The sequence below is a fragment of the Salmo trutta genome, chromosome 16, assembly GCF_901001165.1.
Source record: "Salmo trutta chromosome 16, fSalTru1.1, whole genome shotgun sequence".
NCBI classification, from domain to species: Eukaryota; Metazoa; Chordata; class Actinopteri; order Salmoniformes; family Salmonidae; genus Salmo; species Salmo trutta.
In genome coordinates this window covers 17,059,782-17,079,599 of record NC_042972.1, presented here as the reverse complement: position 1 = coordinate 17,079,599, position 19,818 = coordinate 17,059,782, and the positions used below count along the sequence as shown (strand labels likewise).

General features: G+C 44.0%; 1 protein-coding gene across 1 annotated transcript; it reads left to right on the top strand.

Annotated features, from left to right (window-relative positions):
- The first annotated feature begins 7,953 nt into the window (after window positions 1-7,953).
- Window positions 7,954-14,567, top strand: LOC115150187 (major intrinsically disordered Notch2-binding receptor 1-like). The gene is made up of 4 exons (XM_029693195.1): window positions 7,954-8,305; window positions 9,509-11,654; window positions 13,199-13,432; window positions 13,905-14,567. The coding sequence occupies exons 2-4, from the start codon at window positions 9,522-9,524 to the stop codon at window positions 14,097-14,099; spliced, it is 2,562 nt and encodes an 853-aa protein (XP_029549055.1). The 5' UTR covers window positions 7,954-8,305; window positions 9,509-9,521; the 3' UTR covers window positions 14,100-14,567.
- Window positions 14,568-19,818: the final 5,251 nt, after the last annotated feature.

Sequence of the window (19,818 nt, the reverse complement as noted above, 5' to 3'; positions counted from 1 at the left end):
GCTTCTTCACCTGTGGGATCAATCTGAGACCAGCCACCCGGACTGGGTTTGCACAAACTGTCAGAAACCATCTCAGGGAAGCTCATCTCCGTGCTCGTCATCATCACCAGGGTCTTGACCTGACTGCAGTTCGGCATCGTAACCGACTTCAGTGGGCAAATGCTCCCTTTCAATGACCAATGGCATGCTGGAGAATTGTGCACTTCAAGGAAGAATCCTGGTTTCAACTGTACCAAGCAGATGGCAGATAGCGTGTATGGTGTCGTGTGAGCGAGCTGTTTGCTGATGTCAACATTGTGAACAGAGTGGCCCATGATGGCGGTAGGGTTATGGTATGGGCATGCATAAACTACGGACAAGTCCATTTTATTGATGGCAATTTGAATGCACAGAGATACTGTGATGAGATCCTGAGGCACATTGTCGTGCCATTCATCACCTCATGTTTCAGCATGTTATTGCACGGCCCCATGTCGCAAGGATCTGTACATAATTTCTGGAAGCAGAAAATGTTCCAGTTTTTCCATAGCCTGCATACTCACCAGACATGTCACCCATTGAGCATGTTTGGGATGCTCTGGATCGACGAGTACGACAGAGTTCTCCAGTTCCCGCCAATGTCCAGCAACTTCGTACAGCCATTGAAGAGGAGTGGAACAACATTTCACAGGACACAATCAACAGCCTGATCTATGCGATGGAGATATGCCATGCTGCATGAGGCAAATGGTGGTCACACCAGATACTGACTGGTTTTCTGATCCTCAGATTTTTTGCATTTGTGCAGATGGTTAGTCTCTTTATAGTGGTCTAGGGGTTAGCAAGACTGAAATATACACCTTTTCATAATCAACCAACCTATTTAATAATCAACCATCAAGTGCTTACTTTGACATAGGTGACCAAAATACAATGAGAGCAGTCAACTGCAATCTAAAGTGACTTCACAGTTACTTCACACGAATTGCATGCGCTATAGTCACAGCACCACTAAGGGATCCAGAGTGTCAAAGTCACGAGGACAGACGTCTAATAGCAGTATGTCTATGCATTTCACTGGTTACATTTCTTCAGCCCCATCCCAAAACAATCAAATTACAGACTGCCCCTTTTAGTATAGTTCTGTACTATTGAGGGTGTTGTGACAGTATTACCCAGTATCTACACTGAAGACAAAATCACTTGAATAAATAGGTCTACAGGAAAACATAATAAAGCATCACGATTGCATGGGGATTGTCACTACTATCAGGTTACAAAGCTCAGCAGTAGTGTTACTTTCAAAAAGCATGAACCCAGGATAAAGGGACTGAGTGAATGTGGTCTGGACTCTGTGGAGGAGGGTCATTGTTTCAGAGACACTGTAGAAGGACAGAGTACCTGCCTTGTGATCCAGGTCCACTCCTACTCTGGAGAACTGAGGGCGTGATACTTTAGTCACAACATTATTGTGTCTGAAACTATAACTACCACTAGAGTAATATAAGGATCCAGGATTTGTCATTGTTTCCGAATTTACTGTCATCACCTGCTATTCTGATGATGTCTTTAGATAAGACGGCTGTATAAATCTGCCCTTCACTCCTCTCCACCTCCCAGTAACACCCTCCAGGCAGACCCTCTCTACACAGAACCTGGAAAAAGCTGGTGAATCTGTCTGCATGGAAAGGATGGAGTTGGTTTAATTCTGTATTTGTCAACTTTCTGTTCCCCTCAGACAAAGCGAGGTATGTGTGTGCTGTGTTTGGGTCCAATGTGAGCTGACATGAATCTAGAAAAAGAGCAGAGACCAATGAGAGGAGTTAGAGTATCTGACTTAACTTATTGTTTTATCTACCCTCTTTGATTATAGATCAAATCAGAGCAATACCAAGAGTCAGATACTGTGTCTAACTAGTATTTGGCTATATATTTCTATCTTATGGTTTATGAGGAGTGTCAATAAAAAGAGATTAAGTTACTTCAAGATAAAGACACTCACATTATACGAACTGTTCTCTGGTCTTTGGCTTTGGAGGCAGTAGAACATCCACTGTATTCACTGCAGACACAAACACATTCACAGAGAGAATGTTATGATCATATTACACATACATAAAGCAATGGCTATAAGACCTCATTGGTCTAAAGTGTTTCACAATTTGTTTTAGTATTATTTTCAACCCACCTCTATAGGATATATCCTTTAATGAATCCTTGACAACGATGCTGGGTAAGTCTGAAGTTATACTGGGGCTGGAGAGAGACTGATAACTCTAGAGAGAGAGGGAGAAAAAAACTGTCAATCTGGCAACTGCTGGTCTCCTGCCATTGTCCTTGAGAGAGTTTCTCACAGAATGGACAGTAAAGTATCTATTCTATTCTTTCCATATCACCTGTATCAAGGCATTCTAGTTACCTGGAGGAAATGGATGTGATCCTCTGTGTTTGAGAGCTGCTCCAGCTCAGCGCTTCTCCACCTCAGCTATCTCCTGCTCCAGTTGCTCTAGGTGTCCCTCAGCACGACTTATTTGAGCCTTCTCTTGGGCTCTGATCAGATCCTTCACCTCAAAGCGCCTTCTCTCAATGGAGTGGATCAGATCAGTAAATATCCTCTCACTGTCCTCCACTGCTGCCTGTACAGAGCGCTGTTAGGACAGAGAGAGAGAGAGAGAGAGAGAGAGAGAGAGAGAGAGAGATAGAGAGAGAGAGAAGACAAGACCACTGTTAACTGGGGGCCAATAGGACCCTGTTCCCCACATTGGGGCTCAACGGGATTGGAGAGTGGCCTCTCTCATCGGCTGACTGGAGGAGAGAAGTGGAATTGTCTCCTCTGATCAATAATACTCATCTTGAGAGATTTCACAGCCTGTTGGAGCTCTTTCAGCACATTTACTCTCTCCTGGACTCTCTGCTGGATCTTCTGCTGACTCATGTCCAGGTACCTCAGTGGACAGCAGTCTTCATTGAGATATCACGATATTTGATAAATAGTTCAATAGTATAGTAAAGTGATTTAAGGCCCATAGAGGGTAGGGATTCAAATGTTATGGAAGTTCCTTAAAAAATATATATTATCTATGTTAATAGTTGAATGATTATTGTTTTTACAGTACATGTATCAGGGAGCTTAGACTGACTTTTGGATAGGATTAGGGTGTCACCTGCTTGTCAAACATCTCATTTTAAAATCATGGGCATTCATATGGAGTTGGTCTCTCCTTTGCTGCTATAACAGCTTCCACTCTTCTGGGAAGGCTTTCCACTAGATGTTGGAACATTGCTGCAGGGACTTGCTTTCATTCAGCCACAAGAGCATTAGTGAGGTCAGGCACTGATGTTGGGTGATTAGCCCTGGCTCGCAGTCTGCGTTCCAATTCATCCCAAAGGTGTTCGATGGGGTTGAGGTCAGAGATCTTTCCAGGCCATTTTGTTCTTCCACACCGATCTCGACAAACCATTTCTGTATGGACTGCTTTGTGCACGGGAGTATTGTCATGCTGAAACAGGAAAGGGTCTTCCCCAAACTGTTGCCACAAAGTTGGAAGCACAGAATTGTCTAGAATGTCATTTTATGCTGTAGCGTTAAGATATCCATCCACTGGAACTAAGGGGCCTAGCCCGAACCTTGAAAAACAGCCCCAGACCATTATTCCTCCTCCACCAAACTTTATAGTTGTTACTATGGATTAGGGCAGGTAGAGTTCTCCTGGCATCTGTCAAACCCAGATTAGTCTGTTGGACTACCAGAGAACACGTTTCCACTGCTCCAGAGACCAATGGCGTCGAACTTTACACCACTCCAGCCAACGCTTGGCGTTGCGCATGGTGATCTTAGGCTTGTGTGCGGCTGCTCGGCCATGGAAACCCATTTCATGAAGCTCCCAACGAACAGTTCTTGTGCTGACGTTGCTTCCAGAAGCAATTTGGAACTCGGTAGTGAGTGTTGCAACCGAGGACAGATGATTTTTACGCGCTTCGCGCTTCAGCACTCAGCGGTCCCGTTCTGTGAGATTGTGTGGCCTACCATTTCGCGGATGAGCCTTTGTTGTTGCTCCTAGAAGTTTCCACTTCACAATAACAGCACTTACAGTTTTTTTGCCTTACAGAAATTTGCCATACTGTTTGGTTTCAAAGGTGGCATCCTTTGACGGTGCCACGTTCAAAGTCCCCTTACCTGTTTCTCAGTCCTCTCTGCTGCAGCTGACACTGCATCATTATTTATGCTGCAGTAGTTTATGTGTCGGGGGGCTAGGGTCAGTCTGTTATATCTGGAGTATTTCTCCAGTGTCCTGTGTGAATTTAAGTATGCTCTCTCTAATTCTTTCTTTCTTTCTCTCTCTCGGGGGACCTGAGCCCTAGGACCATGCCTCAGGACTACCTGGCATGATGACTCCTTGCTGTCCCCAGTCCACCTGGCCGTGCTGCTGCTCCAGTTTCAACTGTTCTGCCTGCGGCTATGGAACCCTGACCTGTTCACCGGACGTGCTACCTGTCCCAGACCTGCTGTTTTCAACTCTCTAGAGACAGCAGGAGCGGTATAGATACTCTCAGTGATCGGCTATGAAAAGCCAACTGACATTTACTCCTGAGGTGCTGACCTGTTGCACCCTCGACAACTACTGTGATTATTATTATTTGACCATGCTGGTCATTTATGAACATTTGAACATCTTGGCCATGTTCTGTTATAATCTCCACCCGGCACAGCCAGAAGAGGACTGGCCACCCCTCATAGCCTGATTCCTCTCTAGGTTTCTTCCTAGGTTTTGGCCTTTCTAGGGAGTTCTTCCTAGCCACAGTGGTTCTACACCTGTATTGCTTGCTGTTTGGGGTTTTAGGCTGGGTTTCTGTACAGCACTTTGAGATATCAGCTGATGTAAGAAGGGCTATATAAATACATTTGATTTGATCATGGCCTTTATGTTCATCCATTGTACAAATATAACAAACCCACTGCTGATCGGTACGGCAGTATATATCCAGCAGTTTGTCATGACGAGAGAAGATCTTCTCCTGTAGATGTGGGGTGGCTTTGACCAGATTGTGTTTCTTTAGTCCAGGAATATCACAGTGAGGCTGGAGGTGAGTCTTACAACAGCACCAGACATACCAGACAGGACATGAGGGCTTTCTGCTTTCTGGTCCCAGTGCAGAAATCACATGCCACATCTCAGGTCCAGCATAGTACAGAGCAGGAGAAGCCTGAAGTCCTGTCTTCTTCAGTTTTTCCACCACGTCAGCCAAAATGTTATTTTTCCTCAGAGCAGGCCTTGGATTGAAGGTCTGTGTGCAATTGTCATCATCCTGATCTCAGCAGCCTTCAATACAGCTCCTACAGTAACTGTGTCCACAGTGAATAGTAACCGGCTCATTCAATAGATCCAGACAGACAGAACAACAGAACTGGTCCTGGTCCAGCAGAACTCTCTGTTGTGCCATTGGACTGTTGTTGTTCACTCTCACACAGACAGACAACTGAGCGACTCAGATCAGTTTTATTTTCTCAGAAACTGAAGAAAGTTTGTAGGAGGTACTTCTTGTCTTCTTCTTCTTGTAACTTTCCGATGCATTGCTGCCTTTCACAGGTTGGCGTAGGTATTATACATTTATATATCTCATATTCCAGCCTCACACCAGTAAGTGCAGGCCAGTGGTATAGAGAAAAGCCAAAAGCTGTCAAGCTATTTCGCACTGCCGGTCATAATGAACCCAAGAGAGTTTCTAGTGAAATTGTAGCCAGCTCACAGTACAATTCCCTCCTATTCTCTTTATACCACCTGCATTATAGCAGGACATGCTGTACAGACTCCACCTCCCAACATTTCTCACACTTCCCATCTGGATGTTTCCCTACTAAAGCTAACCCACCTCCCAATCCACAATGACCTAACCTCAGCCTTGTTATCAGGAACCCCATCTCCTTTCACTCCCCAGGTACCCACTGACCTTCCTCACAGAGTTCTGGATAGAGAAAAACAATCCTCCGTTCTCCTTTCTCTCCCACTCATGTTACCACTTCTGAATCATCCCCTTTGCTATGATGCGCTTACATTCCATCCTCCCTAACGGGACCACCACATCTACCTCCTCCCTCTTCAGAGCTGCCTTAGCTTTCTTATCTGCTGCTTCATTTCCCCCTAACCCCTACATGGGCTGGGACTCACAGAAAACATACCTTACTCACCCTTTCTGCCCCACCCCATAAAGTGCCATCAGTAGCTCGATTAACAAATCTTTGGACGTGCCCTAGACTTCCATTCGCTCAGTACAACCAGGAGAGTGGCAGACTCTGAACACAAAATTACCCTGTCAGGCCCCACTTCTTCCACCCACTACAGAGCCCATATTTGTGATAGCATTTAATCAAAAAAGACTGAAAGTCCATCAGACAGCTGCTTACCCTGGTGTATCTGAAACTGGGAAACATGTATCCCAAACCCTGCTCTCTCACTACCCGGGACCCCACGCCCACTGTAAATGAGCCTCAACCACCCCAGAAGAATCTCCAAAGTCCTCAGCCTGCATTTCATCCAAAGTTGTCATGTCAACATCCATCATGTCAACATCCCCCTCTTTCAGACCCCCCATTCCTGCATTTGGGTCACACACTAGGGGGACTTCCTGGTTCTGAGAGAGATCGAGATAGAGAGAGGTTTTGTGGAGTGGCACATTTTTCTAACTCTGTATTGCCCACTATGCACCACCACACCATCCTTGCAAGGAAATCTGGGCAAACTGTAAAGGCACTTAGCTGATTCTGGTGGATGAATTGCTATGTTGGCTCACAATGTGTAACTCACTAGGACTGACATCTAATAAAGCAGTTGGTGGCTGACCTGACTGGAGTATCTACATGTAAACTTACTAGAAAACTCAATGATAAGAGAACTGTAAATTAAAGTCATCCATTACAATACAGTAATTACCTTGTAGCAGTGGTTAGAGATAGTTTATAGTTCTTTACTATTGAGGGTGTTGCAACATTATTACACAGTATCTATATGTGAAATGACTCAATAACACCATGGTAAGATATCTGTTGGAGAGAGATCTGTTGGACAGAGCTCATTGTGGCCTTGTGTCCCAAAGAGATGAAGAGAGGATTATTACCTATTAAGTTAATTACACAGTGTGATGAAAGACAATTATTAACTATTAAGTAAATGACATGGTATGATGAAGAGACAATTATTAACTATTAAGGTAATTACACAGTTTGATGAAGAGATGGTTGTTAACTATTAAGGTAATTACACAGTATATTATAATTTTCTTCAAACATTGTACAAACAATTGCCAGAAATTACCTGCTACTATCATGTTATTTCTAGGCAAAAACATCATAATTTATGTACTGTAGAATAAAATCTTATATAAAAGCGCTTTCCTGTACCATCCACTCATTTTATGGATCGAAAGGGATTCCATCCTCGGTATATAATAGATTTATTCCTATATGGCTGACAGGTGAAACTGACAGAGATGTAGAAGCTGAAAGCTTTCCTCTCCTCTCAGTCTAATGGGGTTTTAAGTATTGGCCTTTATGGATGCTAATGTTTGCTAATGATGACAGATCCACGAGGAGAACTGGCCGGTCTGTGTGTCTCTCTCTCTTTGTGTGTGTGTGTCTGTGTGTGTGTGTGTGTGTGTGTGTGTGTGTGTGTGTGTGTGTGTGTGTGTGTGTGTGTGTGTGTGTGTGTGTGTGTGTGTGTGTGTGTGTGTGTGTGTGTGTGTGTGTGTCTGTGATCAGGTCGTCCACGCCAAGCTAGATGTTGTTGAGGAGTCTGAATTATGAAATCATACATTTTTAATCTGTTTTCTCCTTTACACACTCAAACACACTTTTGTCATCTGACAGCCTAAAAGAAACACTCCCACACTCCATGACACACAGAGATATATTGTGCCAACCTTTATTTTAGTCTAGTGTATGATTAATATGATTAGCCTACATGTAGCCTCTAGTTTGTGTTGACATTTCAGGTGTCATAAAGCTATTCTATTCGGGGAGATCATACTTAGTTGAATGGTTGCTTTTTTGAGGCTCCTTTGGGGACTTAGGGACTAGTGAGAGGATGACCTGGTTTCTAATTTTCTACTCTCAGCCTGGTCTGTAGATACCCGTTTTATCAGAGCTCATCCAGGCAGATGAGAATTAACTGTGCAGTGGATTGGATCTTTCTTTCCAAAGGAATATCGTCCTTTTATTAATTTGCAGACAATATGCTACCTGAGGTCGTTTTGCGATTCTCAAAGTCAGTGCTGTTATTCTAACGGAGGTGCTGCTGTTGAAATTCAACTATTCTCTGCCCAGAGATAACAGGTAGGCTAGCTAAGTCTCCTACTTTGTGTAACTGTTATTTAAAACCTGACTGTTGATCAAATATTGTTTCTAAATAGGCTAGCCTACTTTAAAGGCTTTTCAACCTTTTCAACAAGCACAAGTGAAGATGATTTCATGTTCTCATGGGATGGATTATTAATTGACACAGACTGGATTGACTCCATGACTGTTTTTGATTCTGCTCTCCCAATTGCTAAACTTTTAGTGCTTCTGAGATAACTTAAAAACGACTACATTTTCAGATTAATGTATGTCATATGTGCTGTTATATTTGTTTATTAAGATGTCTTTTAAAACGCTGCTATTTAAGTTTGGCTTTTCATTTAGCCTACATTTTTTTTCTGGTTCATTTCGAGTTAACCGGTGTACAGTATATGATAGGCTATGCAGCATCTCCTCGTCATATCATCTGGTCAGTTATTTTAAGGCTCAAATTAAGGTCACCTGCTGTAAAGTGTGACTCTCAGTCAGATAGATAATTTTACATCACTGAAGTAAAACACCAGGGTCCACATATTTTTGATTTGAATTAAATAAAATTGCAAGAGGGTGTATGCTTCGTTAATTAGCTATAGATTGTGATTTCTTGTTATTTTGATACATGATAAATAATATTCTACTAATATGTTCTTTAGGCTAGCTGTAACGGCTGTCATATAGAGGGGACCAAGGCGCAGCGTGTTGAGTGCTCATAATTACTGTTTATTAAACTCAGAACACTAAAGAAAATAACAAAGAGAAAACGATCAGCCAACAGTTCTGTCAGGTACTGAAGACTACACAGAACACAACTAAACAGAATTCAACTGCCCACCAACACAATAGAAAAAACCCCAACTTAAATATGATCTCCAATTAGAGACAACGCGAACCAGCTGCCTCTAATTGGAGATCATCCCAAAAAACTCCAACATAGAAATAGAAAACTAGAACTAAACATAGAAATAGAAAACATAGAAAACCACCCAAAACACCCCCTGTCACGCCCTGACCTACTCTATTATAGAAAATGACATCTAACTAGGGTCAGGACGTGACACTAGCACACACTTTAAACTCGCTCAGTGGTATTCAAGTGGTAATAAATTAGTGGTAATAAATGAGTGGTATTTATCCTAGGAGTTATTTCCAACCACTTTGATTGTTCTCACATCTCCTGTTGATTTTATTGTTGATATGAAGGTGATATTGGCTCATGGCCAGCCTGCAACAGGAGTATCCCCTGGTCCTGCTGGGTATTCTGGAGGAGCTGTCCGCTATGCGCCACTGGCTCTCCTTCCAGGACCTGTGTCGAATGGTCAGCACCCGCTTCGACCTGCAGCACCTCACAGAGCTTAGGAGCCTGCTGTTCTCCGCAGCCTGCCGCGACCCCTGTTTCCCTGCCACCCTCTTCAGAGACAGGGTCACCCCCAAGGGACTGGGGACATCCCCGATAGGCGTGGCAGCTGACATCGTCACTATATTCAACCTCATTCAAATGACGGGTGGGGCTCCCGATGAGGCCCAGGCTGCTCAGCCAATAAAAGCAAAGCCCACCCCTCACATCGACCAATCCCCAGAGCCCTCTCTGCAAAGCTCTTTGCCTATCACTGACGAAGTGAGATTCTCCAGATGTGATAGGGTGCGCACGCTTTCAGACTCTCAGACCATCTCAGGCCCCATCGACTCAAGCTTGCTCTGGCCCAAATCAAATTACTCGTTCCGCAAGCGCGCCAGTCTCCCTCCCGATCCCCTCTCTCTTGTCTCCTCATCCCCTCCGAGCCGTGCCAGGGCTGTGTCTTTCGACTGGCGCCACAACACCCCACTGTTCGCTGGCAGCGGCAGCATCCCAGGCATGCAGAGCATCTATCTCCCCCTGGAGACGGACAGCGAGTCCTCCAAGGATTCCCTGAGCGGAGACTCGGCACCCAGAGATCCCGGATCGGAGCCGGGATCGGAGCCGGGATCACAGGCGGGATCACAGCCGGGATCGGAGCGGCATTCTTGCGTGAAGAAGAGAGACATCTTCAAGAAGGACTTCCACAACCAGTCGCAACTTGTTCCCCAGGTGACCATCAGTACTGAGTCTCAGACTCCAAGAGGAGGAGTAGGCCGAAGAGGGAGGCAGGAACTTTTTTCCAACCGCAGCTTTGAACTGCTATCCAACCCGTATCCTTCCCCCACTGTTGGTCGGTCTTCGCCGGAGCGCCGGGCCAAGCATGAAAGCCTGGACGACCTCCAGGACTCCACGTACTTTGGCCCAGGGGATACTATTCAAGAATGGTCCCCCCTCCACCTCCAACCCCCTAGGGCCCAGAGGCCAGGGTGGGCCGACAAGAGCCTGAGTCTGGATGACAGGGTGGTGGGCTTAGCGGGGGTGGGTTTAGATGGCTCCGAGGGCTCTCTTCAGGTGAGACTCACTCCCAGCCCCACCACAAACAACATTGGTGGGGGGTTGTCCCCTCCAAAGGGATGGGAGGGGAACATCATTCCCGCACTTGGAGGAGGGGGGTTGACGGCCTGCAGCAGGGGCACCCAGACCGACACCATGCCGGACTCCCGGCGCCTGCGAAGCCTGGTGCACGCCGACCGGCTGTCCTTCATGACCTCGATGGATGACCCCGACATGATGGGCGAGGATGACATCAGCGCCATCTTCCGCTTCCTGGACGACATGAGCATGTGCGGCTCCACGGGGGTCCTCCACCCCCACGACGTGGGCCCCTCGGCAGCCCAGGACACCCCAGAGGCACGGCGCGGCCGCCTGGGCCAGCTCCAGAAGCTCTTTCACTCCCTGGATGGCAGCGACGATGGTGGCCTCAAGGCCAGCGTATGTAAACTCCTCCTGAGAATGGGTCAGATCGAGCGACGCCTGGAGTCGCTGTCCGAGGTCAAGGCTGAGATCTCCCAAGTTCTCTCCTTTCTCCAGCGACTGGATGAGAAGATACAAGAGCAGGCCATTAGAGGGGGAGGAGGGAGTGGAGGTAGGTGGCTGGGACCGCCCAGCGGTGGTGGGTCTTCCCTGGGTAGCTTGAGCCATTCGCTCACTCCTGGGTCTGGTGGCTCCTCAGAACCCCAGCCCCTGTCTGTGTCTGGGCATTCGTTTGGCAGCCTGGACTGGAACCAGTGGGGCAGCAGCCAAGGGAAGACAGAGACAAACGGAGGTCTGAGCGAGACCGAAGGGGGGAAGAAAGGGGTGCTCTCTCGGCTGGCCTCCTCCAAGCCTGAGGAGAAAAGTGGCGTAGACTCCAAACGTCCGAGCGTCGTCTCCAACTCGTCTGCGCGGGATTGGACGGTGTCGTTCTCGAAAAGTAAAGATGGCAAGGCCCAGCCCGGGAAAAAACGGCAGGTGATGTACGACCTTCGCCAGTGCAACATTGTATGTCAGTGTGTGTTTGTGTGTGTGTTGGTATGCACGCATCAATTTGTTTGGAAATGTTTGGATTCGTTTGGGAGTAACTGAGTATGTGTGTGTTATTGAGTGTGATCATTTTGTTAAGTCGGGAGGTTAACTGTGTTTGCTGTAAAGCAGTCTCAGGGTCCAACCTGTTATCTGCTCTGTATTTTCATGTGTTGGAGTTTGGGCCTAGCCTGGTAAAGGAGACTGGTTGCTACTTCTCACGTTTCATTTCACATTAAGTTATACAGAATGTGAGCTATTGTAAGATCAGTCAGGTTCAGTTGTAGAAAAAGTACTCAATTGTCATACTTGAGTAAAAGAGTAAAAGTAGAGATCCCTTAATAGAAAATGACTCAAGTAAAAGTGAGTCACCCAGTAAAATACTACTTCAGTAAAAGTCTAAAAGTATATGGTTTTAAATTGACTTAAAAAAGTAAAAAGTTAAAGTAAGTGCTAAAACAAAAATTCTGTATATTAAGCAAACCAGATGGCACAATTCTTGTTTTTTTATTTACAGACAGCAATGGGCACACTCCAACACTCAGACATAATTTACAAATGCTGTATTAGTAAGCCCGCCAGATAAGAGGCGGTAGGGATGACAATGCATAATATTTATAGGTGTATCTATTGGACCATATTGTTGTCCTGCTTGAGCATTCGATATGTAACAAGTACTTCTGGGTGTCAGGGAAAATGTATGGAGTAAAAAGTACATATATTCTTTAGGAATGTAGTGGAGTAAAAGTAAAAGTAGCCAAAAATATAAATAGTAAAGTAAAGATACCCAAAAAAAACTACTTAATAGTATTTTATAACACTGGTCGGGTTTCACAAGGCTAGTTTGGACCTGTGTGTGTCAGAATAAGGAAATCTAAGCTCTGTGGATTTTGGGGTTTTAGGCAGAGATGGGAAAAGACTAATACTCAAATCTAAAGCAGAACTTGAGTCAGACATGTAATTAGCTGGCCTGTTGGTCAGACTGTGGTTTAGGTGGTCAGTTGAATACATAGTCGATTAGTATAACCCATGGCTCTTTTACTTTCAATGCAGGAATGTCTTTCATCGTACACTCTTCGAAAAAAGGGTTCAGCTGTCCCCATAGGAGAACCCTTTTTGGTTACAAGTAGAATCCTTTTGAGTTCCATGTAGAATCCTCTGTTCAAAGTGTTCTACATGGAGCCAAAAAGGGTTTCAACTGGAACCAAAAGGGTTCTAGCTGGAATCAATAAGGGTTCTTCAAATGGTTCTCCTATGGCGACAGCTGAACTCTTTTATGTTCTAAATAGCACTTTTCTAAGACTGTAATCAGTAATTTTCCACTTAGGATAAGAAGGCAAGAGAAGGTCTGCTTGTGTGTATCCAGTTTGATCACGTTTATTCCAATATTACAACTTTTGTTTCTGCCTTTACATTTGCTCTATTGTTCTCTCTTCCTCCTTCTCATCCATCCGCATTCTCTCTTTCACATCTCTGACTCGCCCTCCATGCAGATGGACCAATCAAACAACTCCGCCCAGAGTCATAAGCTCCCCCCTCAGAAACACTCCCACCTGGTGGAGCCAGTGTTCAGCTCCTCTCTCTTGCGTCAGAAGGGTGGCGGGTTGACCAATCCTGGGTTGTCCTCTGGGCTGCCCTGTGACCCCAGATTGGCTGGGGGGAGAGGAGGAGCCCCGATCTGGACCGTGGAGGACAGAGAGGCCAGAATGTCCCCTCTGGAACTGCAGGTACATTAGGACCTTATTGGCCTTTTGGTGACACTTTCCTTTAATTAAACCACAGACCACATTTAAACTGCTTGCGCGCCCAGTTTGAGACCCCTGCTTTCCAAGAGGAAATATTTTGTTGTTATTATGAGCACTTAAAATGTCTTATTATAAGCTTAAATGTATTAATATGCTGTTTATTCAACAGACTGAAAACAGATGTTATTCAGTCAGGGTCATTATGAGATGATGCTTATAACTGCATCATAATGCATTCGGTAAAGTTTCACAGAGCTTTCTCCTAAAATGATATAAACCAGGATTAGTCATTAAATCTTTAGAAAACATATATTCAGAAAATGTATTTTCACTGGGATTCAAATGGAACTCCCAGTGAATAAGACTTTTAACAAAGAAACTCGAACAGTTATCTATCTGACTGTCTAACATCTGGCATGATAGAGTGGTGGCGACCTTATGTTTTGTCTTGTAGGCCCAGGAGTCTCTAAACCCCAATAATCTGGAGTTTTGGATGGAGGACATCTACACGCCAGGTTACGACACACTACTGAGGCGCAAAGAGGCTGACCAGCGCAGAGCCAAAGCCTGCAAGCTGGGGGCGCTCATCTTCACAGCCATTACAATAGTCCTTGTCATCGTCATCCCCATCGCCACAATGAGCTCCTGAGGCTCTGATTGGATATCAGACAGGAAACCACCAAACAAAGACTGACTTGATTGGTTGATTAGTGATGACGAGATGCAGGGATTCTGAAGTCTGAATGCAGTGTTTATCTTATATATAACAATTTTTTTCATATAACGATGTAGGGGACTAGTATGCCCTACATATACCATGCTTTTGCACCACTTCTCTCAGGAGAGAGTAATAACAAAAGACAAAGCTAAACTAATGCAAACTCTTTGTGAATCCCCATGTTATCACAGTCAGTTACGCCCTTGAGTGCTATTTTGGCCTTATCCTTTTGCCCGCAAACCCTACAGGGCTCATTTCTTTCAAGCACAACTGAAAAAATTCTAAATTGTAAAAAGCACAGCATTTGTGTGGGTCTACTGTCTGACTTTGAATGCCTTTGTTTCTCATTAAGCAGTATGGTGCAGTAAGTTATGTTGAATAAAACAACTTTTGATTTCATAGTGGTTTTTCAAGAGTGGGAAATCTGGGATTTCCGCAATTTTTCGCTGGCTAAGGCAATGTATTTGTTTCAAGAGATATGCCACCCCTGTTTACAGGGCCGGTCCTTGCTGTTCTGTGCCCTAGGCAAGACCAAAAAATGCCATCCCCCAAAACTAGAATAGTGCCAGTAAGCAAAATCACATTGAAAAGACATCTAAAATATGTATTTTCCAGACATAAAAGTTAGGTTCAATTTAGGTCTGAAGGAAAGGTGAAAATATGTATTTTTCATACGTTTAAAATACATATTTTCCAGGACGTTGAAAAGGCATATTTTCCGGACGTTGACAAATACATATTTTCCTGATGTTGAAGTAAGGTTTATTTTCGGTTCTACTGAAAGTTGAAAATACTTATTTTCCGGATGTTGAAAATACGTATTTTTAGGATATGTTGTTTGTTAACATGACAGTACATTTGTTTTAGGTTATGCTATTTGATCGGAGAAACCTGCATGATGTTAAAAGTGTCTTAGGTTAGGCTATTTGACTGAAGAAACCTGCATGATGTAAAAAGTGTCCTTGTCATTAAATTGTCATATATTTTATCACCAGCCTGTAGGCTACAGAAAAGGCAACGTGCTCTTTCTACCATATCCGATATCTGCTACACAGGGGTGCAACTTTCACTGGGGACGGGGGGACATGCCTCCCCCACATTCTGAACTTGCATTTTTGTTCCCCACAGTTTTACCATTGGAATGTGATACAAAACTAGGCAACGGTGTGCTTTAGGACCATGCGGATGCTTCCGAGCGGTCGGGTAGGCTGTTTGGAATGTTTATTCGACTGGTTAAAAACAATACAATAATTATAATTTTGTCCCCCCCACTTCTAAAACCAAAGTTGCGCCCCTGCTACTACATGATTTATGTTTTACATTGGTGGAGCACCGCAGCAATGCATCTCTCCAACAGAACCCCGGAGAGGCATGCTGGGAATGGACAAGCAAAATATTTTGCGCCGCTGCCTTTGACAAAGTCGGCACTGCTTATCACAGAACGGTATCAATGTTCACCTAAAAAGCCCATATGCTACTGGTTGAAAGAAATTGCCATTGTTTTGGGGCCAGATTATGTGAGGCTTTATGTGTTGTTGTTGGAGGTGCATCTTGGTCAGTTAGCTCAGAAAATGCCGCCCTCATCAGTCTGCCGCCATAGGCGGACGTCCAATCCTGCCCAATGAGCGGGCCTGGCCGTGCCTGTTTGTTTAGTTGTTGTTGATGTTTTGGTTCTTGGGGATATGGAAAAAGGATTCCTCTGCTGCCAGGAACCACTTTGTGAATAGGGGATTCACTGTGTAATCTAATTTGTGTGATACCACTCTACCATGTTACTGTATGTACACACACACGCACGCACATCACATCACATTAATAAAATCAAGGCCTGTATAATACACACAGCCAAAGTTCCTATGACGTGATTGCCAGGGAACCTCACCCACCCACACACGCAGAATGTTGAGAGCATTGCTTCCTCTTAAGTGGATGTGTGTCGACGAAGTGGTCCCCTCGAGTCTAGTTGCAGATCCATTACCGTTGTTGTGTTGGAGCCACAGGAAAGCTGTTGTGCTCAGCACAACGCTGCCAGTCTGTGGGGATTCAGTAATAGTAATGACCTGAAACTTCTCCACACCCTTGGATCCCAAACGTATCAATGGGACCCATCTAAAGCTTTTGGGTCTTTTCCTGTGACCCACTAAATACAGACAAGCTAGATCCCGATTTTAAGGAACAACACAAAAGGGGTTTCCTGCAGTCAACCATCTTTGCTCATACCGGATGCACATCAAAAGCGTTATTAGGCGCCTTGTACACAACACAGTTTTTGTTTTGCGTTAAACAATAGACTTGATGTTTTGTTACAACGAAAGGCAGAACACATTGCCCTTTCCTGCAGTAAAATGACTAAATCGCCTTCTAGAGCCCTCATGGTGGAATGTTATTAATATTTTCAGTGCTTAAAAACCTCTTAAGTATCTGACCCCTTTTTGTCAATTTTCACCTAAAATGACATACCCAAATCTAACTGCCTGTAGCTCAGGACCTGAAGCAAGGATATGCAAATTCTTGATACCATTTGAAAGGAATTACTTTGAAGTTTGCGCAAATGTAAAATTAATGTAGGATAATATAACACATTAGATTTGGTAAAAGATAATACAAAGAAAAAAAAGATGCATATTTTAAAAAATGTTTCCATCATCTTTGAAATGAAAGAGAAAGGCCACAATGTATTATTCCAGTTTAGGCGCAATTTAGATTTTGCAGCGGACATGCAAAGTTTTAGACTGATCCAATGAACCATTGCATTTCTGTTCAAAATGTTGATTCAAGTCTGCCCAAAGGTGCCAAATTGGTTTATTGATACATTTTCAAGTTCATAACTGTGCATTCTCATCAAACAATAGCTTGGTATTATTTCACTGTAATAGCTACTGTAAATTGGACAGTGCAGTTAGATTAACACAAATTTAAGCTTTCTGCCCATATCAGACATAGACATATCAGATATGTCTATGTCCTGGGAAATGTTCTTGTTACTTAGAACCTCATACTAATCACATTAGCTGCACGTTAGCTGCACGTTAGCTCAACGTCCTGAGGTTGAGACCGATCCTGTAGAGGTTAACTTGTAAATCGGGAGGTGCCAGAACAAAAAGTGAGCGTGAGAGATGGTTGAACTCGGGAGCTCTGAGGTCCTGGATCGCATGAGAAATAAAGCCACACATGTATATCGTCACATTTATGTAGTGGCATTGAGCAGTAGAGTAGAGGCACTTACAGAAGTTGCACATAAGAGGAACATTGTTTAGTAGCCTAGGGTCTGGGAAAAATGTCCTTTTATAAATGCATTTCATGCAATTCTACATGACTGGAGGCTTTGGCAGAATATTTTTTCATACCGCACAAATTATTGAAATGACAGGCTACTTTGACACTAACAAACTGAGAATCTGAGATCAATAAAAATGACCTTGTTTTGAATACATCAATAGCCTAGGCCTAGGTGTGTGGAGACATATTGGCTACAATATGATAAGGAAACTATAGTCCTTAAAATGCTCTCCAGTTTCACTGACTCACCCAATGATGAGCAGCTCTCTCGCTGGTGATAGCCGATGCGCTGGTGCCAAAAGCCTACCTTACTCTTGTTTTACTTTGTACACCAATATTTGGAAGTTCATCAAATATTTTGGTAGCCTACAGCAGGCTCATGTCTATCAGAGCAGAGAAAGGGAGAGAGAGATCATATAAAGTGATTGTCATTCTAGTTCTGTGAGAGACTCATGCGTGCTTCTCACACAGCCACTGCCAGGCGTTGGTCTCAAACATGCTGTAGGTTACAATGTTGCGCAAACCATAAGCCCAGGTCAGCCCAACTCTTAGAATATCAGGCCCAGGCTGAAAATCAACTTTTTCACACTGTGCTTTTCAGGGGGAAGGAGAATTAACAAAGAGGCAACTCGAATGAACTTTGATCTATTTTAATAGAATTTATACATGCCATGAGGTACCGGATACAGATAGGTTCCGGAGAAAAACAGAGATGTGCCGACCCTGTTCTGGCAGGATCCAGCTCAAGATAAGCACTTTCACAATTAAAAACATTATTTTTTTTAAATATCAGATTCTGTGTCAAACAGTTTTGTTATACATTATTTCAGTCTTCTGTGATGTATATAAAGTGTAATATTGGAATGCAAATTCAACATGGAATATATCTACAGAGGTTAACCGTTTGTCTGTTACCCTCAATATTGTTATTCCTGAGTCTGATAGTGACCCTGACAGGGGAGATGAAGGCTTTTTCTCCTGTACCCTCTTTACTGTAAAATACTTGATCCAGCCACACTGTGTTACAGGTAGTTTCATGTTTCACTCTAATCAGTTTAACTCATGTGTGAACACATGCTTGTAGGTGGCGGGAAGCCCTATTAGCATCATACCTGTGGATAGTATGCATTAGAGTTGCAGGATTGGTCTGTGTTAAAGTGCTACAGCGGATGGAGTATTGTGTGTACAAAGAATGCGTACAGATTTAAGTGATGTAGGGCAGAAGGAGTGGTGCGTTTTAATAGAAATCTGTTGGTAAAACTCTTCACTGGCATGATAGGTGGTGGCTTATTTCCCAAAATGCCTTCTCTGGGTTGTTTGGTAAGGCAAAGTTATTCCATATTCTCTTTCCATATCACAGTCTTTGTAAGACGGATGCCAAGCTTCCTAGAGAGAAATCTCACTAACTTCTCTAGTCAGTCCAAGACAAAGTAGACTGATTTGAGAGGAGAGAGAGAGTTCCGGCAGTTAATTGATGCTTGATTAGTGGAATATTTGCCGAGCCACGGAAAGGGGCCTCTAGCTGTTGTATAAATAATAGATATAGACAAAGAGTCAGTATTTTTGACTGACAAGTCCAATGATCTCAAATCAAGACTAATGGATCTACAGTAGTGGAAGAGCAATGTGAAACACAAAGAAGACAATTATGAGTGAGCGACTAGCATAGCAGAGTTAATGCTCGTGGTGTGTGTACAGGTGTGTTTGCCTATTTGTATGTCGTCCTATTTTTTACAAACACATACAATTTTGATCCAAATGTGTTTGTATGTTAGCGTGTGTCCGCAAGTGAGTGAGTGTCTGTCCTCCTCATTATATGGCACAGTAAAGCTGATGCAGGGCCCAGATACACCAGCATGGTTTGATTAATGATTCTGTGGGGTATGTCCCATGTGTGACAGACAAAGTAAAGGAGAACAGGCAGCAGTGTCTGAGTAAAGACCTGATAATTCACAGACACTCCACCCTATATCTCTTTGGTGTCTTACACCCCAGAGCCTTGAAGAATGTAACATGGAACATTTCTCTCTAATGCATTCTCTCTTTTTTTCTACCAACACTGGTTACAAGGCAGTTATATGTTCCCTATTCCAGGGTTTCCCGAACTCAGTCCTGGGGACCTCCCTGGGTACACATTTGTTTTTTTTGCTCTAGCACTACACAGCTGATTCAAGTAGCCAACTCATCATTAAGCTTTGATGATTTGAATCAGCTGTGTAGTGCTAGGGCAAAAAACAATACGTGCTCCCAGGGGCCCCCAGGAGCGAGTTTGGGAAAACCTGCCCTATTCGAATGTATTTAGCCTCTCGTTGTAAGCGTAGTTACACTCCAACTCTCATGGTGGCGATAATGCCCAAATAGCTGCCATCTG

What these genes read in the sequence shown, in the direction of transcription:
- LOC115150187 (XM_029693195.1), top strand. Translation starts at nt 9,522, where the DNA reads ATGGCCAGCCTGCAACAGGAGTATCCCCTGGTCCTGCTGGGTATTCTG. An exon ending in AGCCCGGGAAAAAACGGCAG is followed by an intron (nt 11,655 to 13,198) that starts GTGATGTACGAC and finishes CCCTCCATGCAG; the next exon opens with ATGGACCAATCAAACAACTC. An exon ending in TGTCCCCTCTGGAACTGCAG is followed by an intron (nt 13,433 to 13,904) that starts GTACATTAGGAC and finishes TTTGTCTTGTAG; the next exon opens with GCCCAGGAGTCTCTAAACCC.